Source organism: Microchirus variegatus (assembly GCF_963457635.1).
Source record: "Microchirus variegatus genome assembly, chromosome: 16".
NCBI classification, from domain to species: domain Eukaryota; kingdom Metazoa; phylum Chordata; class Actinopteri; order Pleuronectiformes; family Soleidae; genus Microchirus; species Microchirus variegatus.
In genome coordinates, this window is record NC_139817.1 from 1,417,578 (window position 1) to 1,436,036 (window position 18,459).

General features: G+C 43.9%; 1 protein-coding gene across 2 annotated transcripts; it reads left to right on the forward strand.

The window, feature by feature from the left end:
• The first annotated feature begins 1,014 nt into the window (after positions 1-1,014).
• dyrk2 (dual-specificity tyrosine-(Y)-phosphorylation regulated kinase 2) lies at positions 1,015-14,907 on the forward strand. Of its 2 annotated transcripts, XM_083903162.1 has the most exons (7): positions 1,021-1,135; positions 5,843-5,946; positions 8,588-8,933; positions 9,032-9,195; positions 9,299-9,688; positions 9,775-9,865; positions 10,075-14,907. In XM_083903162.1, exons 1-7 carry the CDS (start codon positions 1,096-1,098, stop codon positions 10,716-10,718), a joined length of 1,779 nt encoding a protein of 592 aa, XP_083759288.1. In that variant the 5' UTR covers positions 1,021-1,095; the 3' UTR covers positions 10,719-14,907. The 2 variants fall into 2 exon arrangements, with proteins under 2 accessions (XP_083759289.1, XP_083759288.1); XM_083903163.1 differs by lacking the exon at positions 5,843-5,946 and having other exon boundaries at positions 1,015-1,135.
• Positions 14,908-18,459: the final 3,552 nt, after the last annotated feature.

The window sequence follows — 18,459 nt, forward strand, 5'->3', positions numbered from 1 at the left end:
GACATCACACACAGACAGTGAGTCTTCAGTGAGACTGAGGGTGATGTTATGTCATTTTCTGCTGACTCAGTGTGTGTGTGTGTGTGTGTGTGTGTGTGTGTGTGTGTGTGTGTTGCGTAAGTGAGATCCACTCTGTAATTTAACTAAAAGCTGTGAAACCTGACACACACACACACACACACACACACACACACACACACACACACACACACACACACACAGCTGTTTCTCTGATGTAAACATGTTGTTGGTCTCTAGGCAACAATGTCTTACACACACACACACACACACACACTGTGTAAAAAGATGATATGGAAAACATTTCAGCCAATTAACAACAGGCTCTAACAAATAAAAGCTGCTTCAGATAACACGAAAAGTCAACTTTGTAAACCGCTCACTCTCCCACACCAAAGTCCATAGAGAAAACCAGTGATTTTAACATCACAGAGACACAGGAGTTCACAGGAGTTGTTGATCCACTGCTGCCTCCGTCACTAACTTTTACAATGTCTTATTTTGTTAATTTGTATGTACTTTAGTGACACAAAGTGACCACACGAGGCAGCAGTAGACCAGCAGGTCACTGTGTCCGTGTGAGCTAAAATCACTGGTTTTCTCTATGGGGTTTGGTGTGGTGTGGAAAAACATCAGTTTCCTGTAGGAAATGCAAGTTGTAGGTGTAGGGGGCGCTATATATTTAAAACGTTAATAACTTTTTCATATAATTGTAATGTATAAAGTACATTTTAAATGCTATTAACACTTTATTAACCACGACTACGAACGATGTCCTTAGCTTTATCTTTTGATTTTTAATGTTATATAAAATATTTTCATTTATATTATTTTGTGTTTATATTTAAAAAATAAATAAAAAAAATGAAAAGTGTGTGAATTAAAAAGGCAAAAACGTGTATAATGACGTGAAGTGTTGTTATTATTGTGACGTCACTGACGCCGTGGGGTTGACACGTGATTCCGGAGGGGGGCGGGGGGGAGTGGGAGGAGGAAGAGGAGGAGCTGCGGCTGGAGGAAGAGGAGGAGGCGTCCTGCCTCTGTGTGCCCAGAGGAGAGAGGAGAGGAGCGGCCGCCATGTTAACCAAGAAGCCCGGAGCCTCGGTCCTCCCGACGGGTGAGCACAGCCTGTGTTGTCCGGCCGCGGGGCGCCTCAGCCCGGGTCAGTGTGGTCAGGGACCCGCCGCCGAGTGTGGTCCTGGGGAAGTGACAGAGAGAGAGGGGGAGTGGATTAAGCTAGCAGCTGTGGGGACTAACACTAACAAAACACAGGGATTATATCACAGATATTGTCTTTTAATCCGCTGTGTTAGTTTAATTTAATTAACAGTGTAATGTCACGAAAGGGGCGACGTTTGCGGCGTGAATGTGTGGATTTAAAGGCGTAAAAAAGAGGAGAATTTACGCGTCTTCTTGTCTGTGTGTGTGTCAGGTTTATTTTTAGAGAGCTAACCAGCTCTGCGAGGGTTTTACTGCCGCTGTAATCCGCACTGTGACGCTCTATGCTGCCGTTATAACACCACCGAGGCCCGGGGACACGGGACACGTTCCCCCTCCGGCTCTTTTTGTCTTTTTTTGTCCTTTTCTGGCCGTTTTCGTGTGGCTGTTTTCGGTTGCTGGGGTAAATCTGTGGCCTCGAGCTCTGCTGAAGCTCCGGTCCGGTTCAGTGTGAGGTCACTCCGTGTTTTAGCTACGTAAGGTTGTTATTATGGTCTGTTATTACGTCAGCGTCATGTTCTGCCCGTAACCTGGAAAAATCGGTAATAGTTTGTTTTGCGAATTATCGGACTTAAAGGTCGAGTGTGTGAGAACTATGCTAGGTTACGTTTTCCGCTTACGTCGGAACTGGGAAGTCGGAACCGGGAGTTTACCACGTTATGTTTGAGAAATCGTAAAAAAGTGTAATTTTTAAGAAAAATCTGTAAATTTGTTTTGCAAATGCTCGTAGTTAAAGGTCCAGTGTGTGAGAACTATGCTAGGTTATGTTTTCCGCTTACGTCGGAACTGGGAAGTCGGAACTGGGAGTTTACCGCGTTTCGGTTGAGAAGTCGTAAAATAATGTATCTTTTATGTATCTTCGGCTAGTAATACGAGAAGTCGTAAAAAAGTGTAATTTTTTTTCTTGGGCTAGCAATACAAGTGCAATTTTTAAGAAATATCGTTAATAGTTTGTGAATGATCGGGTTTAATGGTCCAGTTTGTGAGAACTATGCTAGGTTCCGTTTTCCGCTTACATCGGAACTGGGAAGTCGGAACTGGGAGTTTACCGCGTTTTGGTTGAGAAGTCGTAAAAAAATATCTCTTCTTTGTATCTTCAGGTAGTAATACGAGAAGTCGTAAAAAAGTGTAATTTTTTTTCTTGGGCTTGTTGGCTAGCAATACAAGTGCGATTTTTAAGAAAAATGGTTAATAGTTTGTTGCGAATGATCGGAGTTAAAGGTCCAGCGCGTGAGAACAATGCTACGTTCCGTTTCCTCTTACATCGGAACCGGGAAGTCGGTACTGGGAGTTTAGCGTGTTTCCGCTGAGAAGTCGTAAAAAAATATATCTTCTTTGTATCTTCGGCTAGTAATACGGGAAGTCGTAAGAAAGTGTAATTTTTTTCTTGGGCTTGTGGGCTAGCAATATAAGTGCGATTTTTAAGAAAAATGGTTAATAGTTTGTTGCGAATGATCGGAGTTAAAGGTCCAGCGCGTGAGAACAATGCTACGTTCCGTTTCCTCTTACATCGGAACTGGGAAGTCGGAACTGGGAGTTTACCATGTTCCGGTTTAGAAGTCGTAAAAAAGTTTTTTTTTTTATATTGGGCTAGCAATGCAAGTGCATTTTTAAGAAAAATCGTTAACAGTTTGTTGCGAATGCTCGGAGTTAAAGGTCCAGTGTGTGAAAACAATGCTAGGTTCCGATTCCGCTTACGTCCGAACTGGGAAGTCGGAACTGGGAGTTTACCGTGTTACGTTTGAGAAGTCGTAAAAAAGTGTAATTATTTGCATCTTGGGCTAGCAATACGAGTGCATTTTTAAGAAAAATCGGTAAGTTTGTTTTGCGAATGCTCGGCGTTAAAGGTCCAGTGTGTGAGAACTATGCTAGGTGCCGTTATCCGCTTACATCGGAACTGGGAGTTTACCACGTTCCGGTTGAGAAGTCGTAAAAATAACAAACATGGATGCTAATGTATCTTCAGCTAGCAATACGAGTCGGTAACAGCGCTGTGCGTGGTCTTTAGCGCACGCTAACAACATGTCTACGTCTAAAAATCGTCATTGTACGATGTGTACGTCCAAACCAAACCTCATAGAGAAAATCAGCTATTTTAGCTCACAGGGACACAGGAGCTGCTGGTCCTCTGCTGCCTCGTGTGGTCACTTTGTGTCACTAAAGTAACTCCAAATTAAAAATTTTAATAAGACATTTGAAGTTAGCGATGGAGGCAGCAGTGGATCAACAACTCCTGTGAACTCTGTGATGTTAAAAGTGTTGATTTTCTCTATGGGGTTTGGTGTGGGAGAGTGAGTGATGTGCCGTTAAAGCAGATATCGTAGATTTAAACTAGTGTAGATTAAATGAAGTTGTTTTTTTTTTACAGTGTGACATTGTGAAAATTGAGTTCATGGGTTCATGCTTTGTGACGGTTGGTGCCAGGTGTTTTTCTACACTAGCTTTGTTAGGCACAGAGAGACACAGTTAAAGTGATTAAAGGGACATTATGTCTTACTTCCTCCTCCTCTGTACTTAACAGGTCACTGTGTGAACTTCTCTGAGACACACACACACACACACACACACACACACACACACACACACACACACACACACACGTCGCTCCAGATTTTCCCACCCGTCCGGTCGAGCGGCATGCCGCGGCTGCTCGCCGGCGCTCTGGCATTTCCAGCACGGTGTCGGGTTCACATTCAGCGGCGCGGCGCGGCGCTGCTGTCGCACTCTGTTAGCCGCTAGCGTGCGTGTGTCGGGGCGAGGCCTTGCGGCGAGGAATGTGGCGAGCGCGTTCTCCGGTGTTCTGCAGATCCCCGTCATCGGGACACATCGTGGAGGACGGAGCCGCGGGAAAACACGCGTTATTCGGGTGTAATTTGAATATAGGTCGCGATGGCTAACACTGCATCTTTAAATATGCTTTAAAGTGTTGTGTTGTGTGTGTTACTGGCTCCATATTCAGTGTGTTACATACAGATCATGACTTTTCTGACTGGAAACTCAACTTTGTAAACCGCTCACTCTCCTACACCAAAGCCCATAGAGTCGTAAAATCGCCGATTTTAACGTCACAGCACACAGGAGTTGTTTAATCTATCCACATCTATAACGTCCACTTATTTTGTCAATTCGGCTTTTAAAAATCCTTCGTTAAGATTAACCTCAGTGACACAAAGTGACCACACGAGGCAGCAGTAGACCAGCAGCTCCTGCGTCCATGTGAGTGAAAATCACCGGTTTTCTCTATGGGGTTTGGTGTGGGAGAGTGAGTGGTTTACAAACTTCCGTTTCCTGTTATTAACAAATTATAACGCTCAAAATATTCTTGTTTGCTACTTAACTGTAAAATAAACATTTTGAACCACTCACTCTCCCACACCAAACCCCAGAGAGAAAATCAGCGATTTTAGCTCACGGGGGACACAGGAGCCGCTGGTCTACTGCTGCCTCGTGTGGTCACTTTGTGTCACTAAAGTACATCCAAATCAAAAGATTTTAAAAGCCGAATTGACAAAATAAGTGTAGATATTAGACTTGGACTCAGTGATGGAGGCAGCAGTGTCTCTCCTGACAACTCCTGTGTCTCTGTGATGTTAAAATCGCCGGTTTTCTCTATGGGCTTTGGTGTGGGAGAGTGAGCGGTTTACAAACTTCAGTTTCCTGTTGTTAAAGTCTGTGTAACAGTGAAGATAAAGACGTGAAACGCGCTCTCACGATACTGTAATGCTGCCGTGTTACGGTGTGACGTTCGCACTCGTCTTCATTAACGGGATTATTCGCTCAGATTAAATCACACGCCATCTGTCCGCTCGAGCCCCGGACGGTGGCCCGCGAGGCTCCGCCCCCTCCGTGTCGTCGCACCGCGTTCCCGACTGAAAACAGAAACGCGTCTGTGATCGCCGATTAATCTACGTGTGATTTTCAAGACGACGACTGTTGGTGTTTGAGGCAGATGATACAAACCTGAGTGTGTGTGTGTGTGTGTGTGGGATTATCAGTCTATATTAAAACCCTAATCCTCTTAGGTGATCCGGTCCTGGTCTTTCCGGTCTGAGCAGAACCAGCATCACATTTCACTGCAGCTGCAACTACTGATTATTTTTACATTTCTATCACTAATTGGTCACATAAAGGGATTAAAATCAGTCAGTAACGATAGTTATTGGGATTAAAAAGTACTAAAATCAGTCTCATTATTGATCATGACTGATAAATAACATATATTTATGCGTGTTTAATGTCATTTTAAACGACTTTATGCACCGAAAACAGCAAAAAGGTTGTTTGTTTCCACTCGAATTAGTTCTAAACTAGTTTTCAGCTTCTTAAATTCAATATATTCTGCTTCTTTGCTCCGTACGACAAAGAAAAAGCGTTAAAACTGATTAATAAAGAATTAAGAATAAATAAATAAATAATAATAAAGAAAGAAAATCCTCTACAGGTCAAGTTTGAAAGCAGCTTTTTGTGAAAACGTCCACGTTTTTCTCAGCCTTTTGGAGGCGAATTTAAAACATCGGCACGAAAACGGAGACAGGAAGTCGCACTGCTCTACCCTTTCAAAATAAAACTCACTCCGTCTTTTTTTTGTTTTTTTGTTTGCGTCCAGGCAAAGTGGGCGAGCCGGTCTACTCTCCCGGTCACAGCGGCTCTCAGACCACGTCGCCCGCCGCTCTGCCGCCGCTGAGGAACAACAACCACAACCCGCTGACGGTACACACACACACACACACACACACACACACACACACATTACATCATCATCACGTTCATATCACGCATATTCATCAAGTTTGTAAACTCACTCACTCTCCCACACCAAACCCCATAGAGAAAATCACTGATTTTAGCTCACGTGGACACAGGAGCTGCTGGTCCTCTGCTGCCTCGTGTGGTCAATTTGTGTCACTGACTCAACTCTGAATGAGGGTTTTTAACCCAACAACTCCTGTGAACTCCTGTGTCTCTGTGACGTTAAAATCACTGGTTTTCTCTATGGACTTTGGTGTGGGAGAGTGAGTGGTTTTTTTCACGGGAAACGTCAGTTGCATGTTCTCGGGGCAGGGGGCGCTCACAGCTCAGTGGCGATGACACACGGTTGATTACGACTGACCTGTTTAATTATTGAGGACTGAATGTACGATCACCTGTGTGTGTGTGTGTGTGTGTGTGTGTGTGTGTGTGTGTGTGTGTGTGTGTGTGTGTGTGTGTGTGTGTGTGTGTGTGTGTGTGTGTGTGTGTGTGTGTGTGTGTGTGTGTGTGTGGTCAGGTGAGAGCCAAACATTCTGTTCTCACGTGTCACTGTAACTAGTAACAACATGTACACACACACACACGCGGTCTGAGAACTGGGTCACTTTGCCGTGTGTGTGTGTGTTTTCCTGTACTCGTTACCTCTTCAGGACCTTAATAAACACTGACCTTGCTTGTCAGGACCAGGAGTCCTCATGGAGACCAAAACCTGGTCCTAACGAGGCATTTCTGATTAGTGTGTGTGTGTTTTTGCGGCATACGGAGAACCAGTGAGGGGTTTTTAACCAACAAAGTGAGGTCATTTTTACAAAGTTAGGACATTTCACTTTGTTTTAATTTAAATCACTTCCTTAGGTTGAAAACATGCTTTACTATATGTTTTTAACAGAAAATCCTCGATTTGGTACAAAAACCCGTTTTCCAGCCCTGGTGTTTCACACACTTTTTTGCTCTGGGGCTCCACCTGCAGACATTTTACGGTACTGCACCCAGTAATTATTTATAAATGTCATTCATAAAGTAGATATTTGTAATTGTGTTGATTTATAAAGTGGAAATGCTGGTCCTCATGCTGGTCCTCACTTTGTCAGCAAGTACAAGAATGTGTGTGTGTGTGTGTGTGAAAGGGCCCAGGTGTGCTGGTCGCCGTGGCAACAGGGAGTGACTCACTGAGCGAGAGACAAAGACAGAGATATTGATTATTTATGATGTCATTATTAAATTGATCGAGCTGCTCGTTCAAGAACGTTCTCTGAAGAAATGTATTTAAATTGGCGTTTTATTTGCGTTACAATTACGGTCATTTTTGTTTTTAACGTTATTTTCATTCAATATGCAATTTTGTGTCTTGTTTGTTACAGTTATGTTTTTATTTTATAGTCGTCTTTTTTTATTGTTTTTATACTGTATTTGCTGTATCTGCGGTTGTTTTTTAAAGGAGCTTTAAATGAAGACCATTATTTTTATTCTATTTTGAAATATCTGGACTTTTTCTAACCCTAATAAAATAAATCGTTCAAAATCACTGAAAAAAAAAGGAAAGATTTGATATATCGCATGCTTCATTATGGACTATGAGGGTAAAAATGTCGCTGAAAATTAGCAAAAAAGCATTTTAGCCGAGTCATTATTTCTTCTTTTCTGTTTATATTTGAAAAGACTCGGCACAAATGTGTCGTCAACAGCTTCACGTGTTCATAAAAGGTCTGAAACGACCGTCTACGGGCTAACGTCGTTATTCGTAGACAGCAGCTCTGTTGTTAGCTTGCGTCGTCGTTTTTTATTTTAGCCACAGTTCAAAGTTTTCTTCGTCTTCCCGAGAACGCTCGCCGCTGCCTTTGATCTGCGTCGGCTGCCGGCGCGGATCAAAGGCAGATGATGGTCGTTAGCGCCCTCTGTGCTCAGACGAGGAAGAGGCAGGCCACCGTGGGGTTTTTTTTTTTTGTCTGCGTTCAATGGGCGACACAAAATGGCAGCCGGAGCAGAATGTTTGGAAAACCCCGTGAAACTTGCGCAGGATCATCGGGGGAGAAAGTGATGCGACGTCGAAGTAAAAACGACGACGACTAACAATAATTACAAAAAAACATCGTTATCCGAATGGGTGTGGGAGGAGTTGGTGTCCGAAAAAGGTACGAAAGGAAGGAGGAGTCACGAAGGATTAACTGCTGTTTAAGGGGACTTTATAATCGCAATTTTCCGTTATAAAAGCTAGCACACCTTTCCCGACCGCAACGCAAATCGCAAAAGTATGATTTATGTTGTTTTTTTGTTTTGTTTTGTGGCGACATATTGTCAGAACAAGAAAAACAACAACAGGTTGTAATATGACCTTTGAACACTGGAGGGCGATATTGCACCCATCAGTGTCCGGGAATTATTATTATTAGAAGAAGAATACGACATTCCCACTGGTCGATAAAACCCATATATAATAGTGTTTTTTATGTCCTGGTGCGATACCAGTGATGTACGTTTTCGCCGCATACATTAGCCTAGCTGTTAGCCATGAATGTTTGTGGCAAACTTTACTTAAGCAATTTTTTAGCATAAAGAGAGGCTAAATATCTCTAACGTGATTTTTTTTTTTTTTCTGTTTTAGGCAACCTCTAAAACCACCATGTCCGACTCGGTCCAGTCACATGTCCACATCACGCAGTTGTACGAGGAGAACGCGGTTAACAAGCGTCCCGTGCTAACCTCCCAGCCCAATGGCCTGGCTCCGCCCAGCTCCTCGCGGCCTCCGGGCCTGGCGCCGCCGCCGCCGTCCGACCGGCCGTCCTCGGGCTCAGACCCCGCCCACCACTGCCGCCAGGGCAGCGCCGCCTCCACCAAGTCGGCGGACGGCAAGCCAAAGCCCACCCCCATGTCCCCGGAGCAGGCCATGAAGCAGTTCATGTCCAAAATGTCCACGTACGAACATCACGAAATTTTCAGCTGCTCTGAAGGTGAGAATTTCAGCCACTTAACTTAGCCGTGATATCGTAGACCTGTGTCGCCAACTATTCCTTTAACCACGATTGGTCAAATTGCTTTTTCTCTCCAGTATATTTTGTTGGTCCCAATGCTAAGAAGAGGACAGGGGTGATGGGCGGAGCCAACAACGGCGGCTACGACGACGACCAAGGCTCGTACATCCACGTCCCACATGACCACATCTCCTACCGCTTCGAAGCCCTGAAGGTCATCGGCAAAGGCAGCTTTGGACAAGTATGATTTCACCACGTTTGAAGTACTTCGTTTGGGCAAATCCCAAAAGTTATTGTACATTTTAAGATTGACGACCACGTTGCATTGCCTAACTTCTCCGCAGGTCGTGAAGGCGTTCGACCACAAGACGCAGACCCACGTGGCCCTGAAGATGGTGCGCAACGAGAAGCGCTTCCACCGACAGGTGGCCGAGGAGATCCGCATCCTGGAGCACCTGAAGAAGCAGGACAAGGACTCGAGCATGAACGTCATCCACATGCTGGAGAACTTCACCTTCCGGAACCACATCTGCATGACCTTCGAGCTGCTCAGCATGAACCTGTACGAGCTCATCAAGAAGAACAAGTACCAGGGCTTCAGCCTTCCGCTGGTCAGGAAGTTTGCCCACTCCATCCTGCAGTGCCTGGACTCGCTGCACAAGAGCCGCATCATTCACTGCGACCTGAAGCCCGAGAACATTTTACTGAAGCAGCAGGGACGCAGCGGCATCAAGGTGAGACGGCCGAGAGACGGACGTTTTTTCCCCCCCCCGTGTTCGTCGTTGAAGGTTGTTCTGATTCATTCTTGTTGTGTCTCAAGGTCATCGACTTTGGTTCCAGTTGTTATGAACATCAAAGAGTTTACACCTACATCCAGTCCAGGTTCTATCGAGCTCCGGAGGTCATTCTAGGTAAGACCCTTAATCGAAGCTTTGAGTTCTTTTTGCAACTACCTGAGTTTACCCCGGGGTGGCTAACTGCTAGCTACTGTGACAACAAATCCGTCACACTACCAGTAACTTCCAAAATCTCTCTCTGGAAGTCGCCTGAAAGGTAGTCCTTTAGTTTGGTCTGGAAAAAGGATTCATTAGCACCCGTTGACCCCTGCCCTCTCTTCCAGGTTCCAGGTATGGGATGCCTATCGACATGTGGTCCCTGGGCTGCATCCTGGCGGAGCTTCTGACCGGTTACCCGTTGTTACCAGGCGAGGACGAAGCCGACCAGATGGCCTGCATCGTCGAGCTGTTGGGTATGCCCAACCAGAAGCTCCTCGACTCGTCCAAACGAGCCAAGAATTTTGTGTCGTCCAAAGGCTACCCGCGGTACTGCACGGTCACCACGCTGCCCGACGGCACCACCGTGCTGAACGGCGGACGGTCGCGGCGGGGGAAAGTACGCGGCCCGCCGGGCAGCAAGAACTTGAACACGGCGCTGAAGGGCTGCGACGACCCGCTGTTCCTGGACTTCCTCAAACAGTGTCTGGAGTGGGACCCGGCGGTCAGGATGACGCCCAGTCAAGCTCTGCGCCACGCATGGCTGAGGAGGCGACTACCGAAGCCGCCGGCAGGAACCGCCGCCGGGGACAAGAGCTCGTCATCCAAACGGGGCAACTCCGAAGGTGCCAACACCTCCATCCCCAAACTGGCCACCACCTCCACAACCACCATATCATCCTCCTCCAAAACCAGGACTAACTTAGCCGCAATTACCGACGCCAACGGAAACATCCAGCCTAGAACAGTTCTGCCCAAACTGGTGAGCTGAGAGTGAATGCACCCCCCACTCGCTGTGGAGAGCAACCGGACGGAACTGGAAGCAGCTGCTTCATCCATCATCTTTTTTAACGCAGTGGTTTTTCACAGCGTTGTCGGGGGTGCATTCAAAGACGGAACACACTCGTAGAAGCTTTGCACTGGGATGCTAACGTGCGCGCGGAAAGGGCAAAGACTCGGACGCAAGCGGAGTGCGAGGAAACCCGATTGATGGACCGGGGTGCGTTTGTCAGTCTCAACAAATATTGAACACACTACACTTTCTCTGTAGCTAGCAAACGCAAACACGACACACTCTGACAAACATGGTGCTGAAGGAGGGAACAAGGCTTTTTTTTGTTTGTTTTGAGCAGAAAATCCGTTTAGCTGAACTTAAGCCCGGTCTCAACTCGCTATGTAGCGTGAGCGTAGCCTGTGCGTCGCGCTCCAAAAGTCCTTGTGGCGCAAAAAACGCAACTCTTTCAAATATAGCAAGCGCTAACAGGTCGTCTTTTGATACTTGGGTCAAAGAAGTCGGCGTTTAATAAACGCTGAACCTGGATTTTCAAAAAAACACTAATTTCCATATTTTCTCCAGGTTTTGAAGGACAGTTCTCGAGCGTAGATGTCGGCATCTGGACTTCACCTCTCATCCATCAAGTGGGTCAGGGTTCTGGTGAGAGGTGAAAGGTCAACTCCAGGTGCCTGGATCTACGCTCCTGAAGATACAATGACCTGGATGACAGAGAACCTTCACAGACAGATTAGAGCTTTAATTCAGCCTGTTTTATGTGCGAGGTATGAAATGACCCTCCTGAAGCTAAAGGCACGTTATCCTCAATTGACGTTGCGGCGGCGCGTTTAATCTGAACGTGCCGAAGGTTAATCAGCGACGAAACCTTCGGTTAATCATCTGCAAAGACTTGTTTGTGCTCGTGTGAGGCGGTCGCCGGGGAAGAGAAGACGGAAGACGAAGGCAGTGTTGACGTAAAAAAACACCAAAGATCCATGAAATAAACTGACAAATAACTCGAAATACAGCCTTAAAGTAAGGCCATTCAAATAAAATCTCATTAACAGTGGGATTCAGTGATGCTAAACGCTAACAACGAACAACTGGTGCCATATTGGAACCAGGTTTCAGTGCCCAGTCCCATTTTATTTTTAAATACTGAAGCTACAAACAAGCAGCATGCTAAAGCTACTCACTCCAGTGCGCCTGGCTAACGTACGCACCTGATCTACCCGTTAGCAGCTAATTCTCTTAGCTAGCCGTTTAAAAACAAAACAAAAAAATTAAATAGCTAGCTTTGTGCCTGTCAGATTAGCTAACTAACTGTTTACCGGCAGTGGTCGTCGTCAGGCAGCTACTGGTTTGTGTTTAGCCGTCGCACTGTTAGCCTAGCCGGCTAGCAACAGCTGGCTCAATATTTGCCTTCTTTTGGCAGTCTGGGTAGCTAGCCTTAGCCTCTTCTTTTTTTCTTTCTTTTTTTTTAGCCATAGCCTGTTAGCTCTCCACTGCCCAGCCTTACAAAGCACAGACAGAATGATCAACTCCTCGTGTTTATGTGTTTGTTTGTTTGTTTTTAAAAACGTGTCGTGAAGGTTAGCAAAGAGAGTCATGAAGGAGGTAAAGAAGCAGGTGATCCAGCGCCATTTTCACCCACATCTGACACAAAATGGCGGCTGAAAAAGACGAGGAAAGTCGACTAAAGGAGGTTTTTTACGGACAAGTCACAAAAAAACAAAACAAAGGGCTTTTATCATTTTAAAAGGAAATAAAAGTTTTAGAAACCAAAGTCTTGTTTATATGAATGAGAGATTTTAATATTATTTGGTCATTTTAAAAACAAACAATAGCCATTGTACGTGTTGTCGTTTTAGCTTGCTAATCAAATTCCAGGCGCACAAGAAGCGCTCGTCATAGCACACTTAGCAAGAAGACTGTTACGTTTGCGGGGCTTTAAGAGTTCTTAAACTTTTCTGTAACTCGAGCTCAGCTGCCTCAAAGTCTCTCCGTGTCCGGAGTCATATTTTAGGACCAAAGACTGTAGCGCTGTTCGTCTGAAGAGGCTAACGCCCGTTTATAGAGCCCTAACCTTCTGCTTCCGCGTGTCCTTGAACCAAGATTTTTAATTTCCACACGAGTCCATACCGAGTAAAGAACACGTACGCCGCTCTACGCTATTTAAAACAAACACGTTTACTACTTTAAAAACAGTCGTTTTCAAACCACTCACTCTCCCACACCAAACCCCATTCATAAAACCAGTGATTTTAACATCACAGAGACGCAGGAGTTCACAGGAGTTGTTGATCCACTGCTGCCTCCATCGCTAACGTCAAACGTCTTATTTTGTAAAATTCGGCTTTTAAAATAATTCGTTCAGCTAAACCGCAGTGGCGCAAAGTGACCACACGAGGCAGCAGTAGACCAGCAGCTCCTGTGTAACCCCGCCAGCTAAAATCACTGATTTTCTCTATGGGCTTTGGTGTGGGGGAGTTAACGTCAGTTAGCGCTGAGATAAAGACGTGAATCGCGTTCGTAGTAAAAGATATCGTAGACTTGAGGCAACGCGAAAAAAAATAAATAAAAAATTCAAAGTCTAAGTGAGAGAAAGTCTTTAGTATTAAAGGATCAATCCGTGCGATTGTTAAAAAGATGCTTCTTATTTATTGAGTACACTTTAATTGATATTTATTTGTCTAAATATTTACGATAGCGTGCCGTTTATATCGTATACTTGAATGTGTGTGTGTGTGTGTGTGTGAATGTCTGTGTGTGTGTGTGTGTATGTGCGATGTTTTTGAAAAGCTTGTTCCCTCACACAAACACACAACAAAAACACTACGCTAACGTATCTTAGCGCACCCCGATAATCGGGCCACGCAAAAAAAACGACGACGAGGACGAAGACGATCGCAGGGCGCGGTGACAAAGACGCGACGCACAGAAGGAACTATCTAACGTACAACACAGACACTACCTGCTCCGCCCATCTCAGGGGAAGCTCCGCCCCCTTCTGGAGAAGGAGGAGGAAGTGTGTGTGTGGGGGGGGGGGGGCGGTCCTCTCTGATGTTTGTTTTCTAAAGATTTGATTGGTTTGTTGATTGTGTTTTTAAAGTTTTCTTACGGTTTTTGTTGTTGTTGTTGTTTTTTAAAGTGAGTGCTGAGTCGTAACTTTGTGCCTTCAGTATCTCGCCAGGCCACGCCCACACACACACACACACATTTAGTGGTGATGTCATAGCAACAAACACTAACTTTGGTGCAAGTCAACCCGATGGAACGTACCACCAAACAGCATGGTTAGCATCTTCTTTAGCATCTTGGATAAGATCAAATATTTCGGAAACTACGAATAATTTTAGAGCGTTGATGCCCTTAAAAGAAAGTTAGCGACAGAAAAACAATAGCATGAGATGATTAAGCAATTATTTCCGTCATTAATTGATTCGTTTTATCCATTAAATATCCCCCCCCAAAAAAATATGCGTTCCATTTACATTGGAAGTCGGAAGTTTCCCAGTTTTATAAGTTGGAAAAGCATTTTTGGTGTTTTGGTTGAAAGTTCCGACTCGGAACTCGGAAATTTCCGACTTCCAACTACAACTGGAATGCACCCAAAAAAATAACGAACAAATCTGCTGACTCATCTGTTAGCTTAGCTGTTAGCTCCACCCGAGTTGGCGTACATGTATTCAGTTTCCTAACTTGAAAAAAAAAAAAAAAAACTTGGAAATTCCGAGTTCCAACTACAACTGGAACGCGACAGTATTTCCACAACAGTCAAAAACCCCTTTACATTTTAAGTTATTTATGAATTCTTCTTCTGTTAAAGTATATTTTGTTGTTGCTCCATCTACAAGTGAATAACCATTATTTAGCGTTAGCTGTTACCACTAGATGGCGCCAACACTTCTCAGGTTTCGGTTGAGTGAATATGAATCAAGTGCCCGTTATTGTAAAAAAAAAAACGGGGCTAATCCAGTTTAGCTCCGGATCCAAATATGCAAAAAAAATAAAATATCGTGACTTAGAGGCGGGACGGACGTATTTTTACCACATTATTTGGAAAAGTATATTCTTTTTTTTACTATATTTGAATTTTAATTTGATATAAAAAAAAAAATTATTTGTGTAAATTTTTTTTTACGGAACATTTGTATCACATTCAACGCACTTTATTAAGACTCCGACGTCACGTTTCATATTTTTATTTCACAAATTTTACAATTTAGTAAGGACGAACGCACCAATCGCAGACTGTAGCTTTAAACTCGACTGACATCATGTGTGTGTGTGTGGTGGGGGGGTGGTGGGCGTGGTCATGGTGGTGGGGGGGTGGAGTTTGTAAAACATGGCTGCACAAATGTACAGACACATATCAGCCAAACTGTCGCCCCCTGTTGCCTCGGGAGAAAAACACGGGTGGCGCCTGCTGACAACAGGGCTAAGCTAACACTAGCCGATTGACAGCTAGGACGCTAGCTGCTGCACTGACTTTTTTTTTTTAATTTGTCCATGTGAAGCTAACACTAGCCTACTGATAACTGGCTGCTAGTAGCAAGTTTTTACCTACATGCTACGTCCACGTCGAGCTCCTCACAGTTTGTGCTCGCACGGGCTGTTAGCATTAGCATTAATGTGGTTGTTTTTTTTTTCATGTCGGTACCTCAGATTATTGCAGATTATTATACTGTTGTTATTGTTGTGACGAACACCCAGGGCATTTGGTTGAATCCAAACCAAAGTGCATTCCTTTTAACGAAAAACTAGCTAAAGCTAGCTGCGGGAGGTCATCACGTAACGTGTTACGTTTTTGTTTGTTTTTTTAGAGACAGGAACATGAATTGTGGTATAACTGACCGCTCATGTAGCATGTGTGGAAGCAGCTGTACCCTAGCTAGCCCGCTACCTTGTTAGCCATTTAGCCTCCATCGGGAGATCTCCTCAGCTGGAGGTCAGCCACCGTTAGCGTGAAAGCGGCGCTACATTTTTTTGTGACGTTTAAACAGCTGCGTTAAATCGTGGATTTTATCTGTAAATACGAAAAGTGTTTAAATAAAGTTTTTTTCGTGGGGTTGAATGCGCTGCTGTGCCACGCTGAGGACAGTTTTACAAAAGTACTGTACAGAACACAGACGTCGACACTTTTCTAGTGAGCCTTTGTTAAATTTTATTGTGGTGGAAAAAATATGAATTATTATTATTATTATTATTAATAAAACAGTTTTATTGTTCGTCGTGTGTATCGTTCTTTCAGTGTGCTAACAAGTGCTAGCAAGTTTTTTACAATCTGAAATCATACCTTCACAAATGTGTTTGTAACCGTCGTTGGAAAAGTTTTCATGAAATAAAGGCTTAGAGAGTAGCATGTTTGCTAATTATAGCAGCTAGCATGATGCTAACGCAACCGTAGTGGGAAACGTTTGTGTTTTCAAAAAATAAAGGCATAAATATGAGCATGTTTGCTAATTGTAGCAGCTAGCATGATGCTAACGCAACCATAGTGGGAAAAGTTTGTGTTTTCAACAAATAAAGACAAAGAGATTAGCATGTTTGCGAATTATAGCAGTTAGCATGATGCTGATGCAACTGTAGTGGGACAAAGTTTGTGTTTTCAACAAATAAAGACAAAGAGATTAGCATGTTTGCGAATTATAGCAGCTAGCATGATGCTAACGTAATCGTAGTGGGAAAAAGTTTGTTTTCAAAAAATAAAGGCATAGCGAGTAGCATGTTTACTAACTATAGCAGCTAGCATGATGCTAACGCAATCGTAGTGGGGGAAAAGTTTGTGTTTTCAAAAAATAAAGGCATAGAGAGTAGCATGTCTGCTAATTATAGCAGCTAGCATGATGCTAACGCAACCGTAGTGGGGGAAAAGTTTGTGTTTTCAACAAATGAAGGCATAGAGATTAGCATGTTTGCTAATCATAGCAGCTAGCATGATGCTAACGTAATCGTAGTGGGGAAAAAGTTTGTGTTTTCAAAAAATAAAGGCATAGAGAGTAGCATGTCTGCTAATTATAGCAGCTAGCATGATGCTAACGCAATCGTAGTGGGGGAAAAGTTTGTGTTTTCTTTGAAAAATAAAGGCGTGGTCTGTAGCGGTGAGTCAGCACAAACGCTGTGCTGACTCAGCAGAGTCCTCAGAGCAGGTAAACACCGAGCGGTGAACGAGGCTAATCCGTTTAAGCGAGCGACGCCTTCCGCTGACGTCGCACAGATTAACTTAATCTCCAGATCTTAAGTCAGGACCGGCAGAGTCCTCGTGGAGACCAAAACCTGGTCCCAACGAGGCACGAACGTCACTTCTGAGGCACTGGGTCAAGTTTAGGGTTAGCATAAGTCACACACACATTCCTGTACAGGGTCCTTAGCGGGGACACTTATGTCACACATTCTCTGACCTTAACACTTAACTAACTCTAACTTAACTTAAACTAAACTTAGTTCTAAGACTTAAATCAAGACTTAACCTTCAAAACAAACAACTTTAAACTTGTGAGGACCAGAGAAAACGTGTCCTACACACACACACACACACGGGTAACCTGATCGAGTGCGACCTGCTGCAAGGGATTATGGGTCCACATTGATATCCGCTCACTGTACAAATGTGAAACCGCCGTCACCGACTTCACACTGTAAACTTCACAACGACACACACACACTCACTCTCCCACACCAAAGCCCATAGAGAAAACCAGTGATCTTAGCTCACAGGGACACAGGAGCTGCTGGTCCTCTGCTGCCTCGTGTGGTCACTTTGTGTCACTGAATTGAATCTGAATGAAGATTTTTCAAAGCCGAATTTTACAAAATGACTCATTGTAAGTCAGTGATGTCATCAGCAGTGGATCAACAACTCCTGTGAACTCCTGTGTCTCTGTGATGTTAAAATCACTGGTTTACTCTACGGACTTTTGGTGCAGGGAGAGTGAGTGTGTGACACAGAGTTGAACCTTTGACCTTCTGCAGTTTGAAAATCTAAATTTAAAACCAGACATGGAAACTGTGTGTGCGAGTGAATATAGACTCGAGCAGGGACCGAGGTCTCCGGGTTCACCGTGTGTGTGTGTGTGTGTGTGTGTGTGTGTGTGTGTGTGTGTGTGTGTGTGTTCAGAGGGTGTCAGATTTGTGAGGCCAGAGGTCAGTTTATTTCCAGCAACTCAACTTCATACGGAGGCTCGTCGCACACACACACACACACACACACATTCTTGTACTTGCTGCATACTGAGGACCAGCATTTCCGCTTTATAAATCAACACAATTACAAATATCTACTCCATGAATGACATCTACAAAGAACTACTGGTTCCAGTATCATAAAATGTCTGCAGGTGGAGCCCCCGAGCAAAAAGGGCTGGAAAACTTTTTCGATTTTTTTTTTGTTGTTGTTGTAATTGTTGGTCCAAAATTTGACAAAAACGTCATACTATACTGTCGACCAAAATTAAAAATAAAATTTGACCAAAATAAATTTTGGTCCAAAATTTGACAAAAACATCATATTATACTATGTCATCCAAAATTTGAAAAAAAAAAAAAAAGACCCAGAATTTGACAAAAACGTCATACTATACTATGTCGACCAAAATTAAAAAAAAAATTTGACCAAAAAAAATTTGGTCCAAAATTTGACAAAAACATCATACTATAATATATCGACCAAAATTAAAAAAAAAATGTTAAAAAAAAAATTTTGGTCCAAAATTTGACAAAAACGTCATACTATACTGTC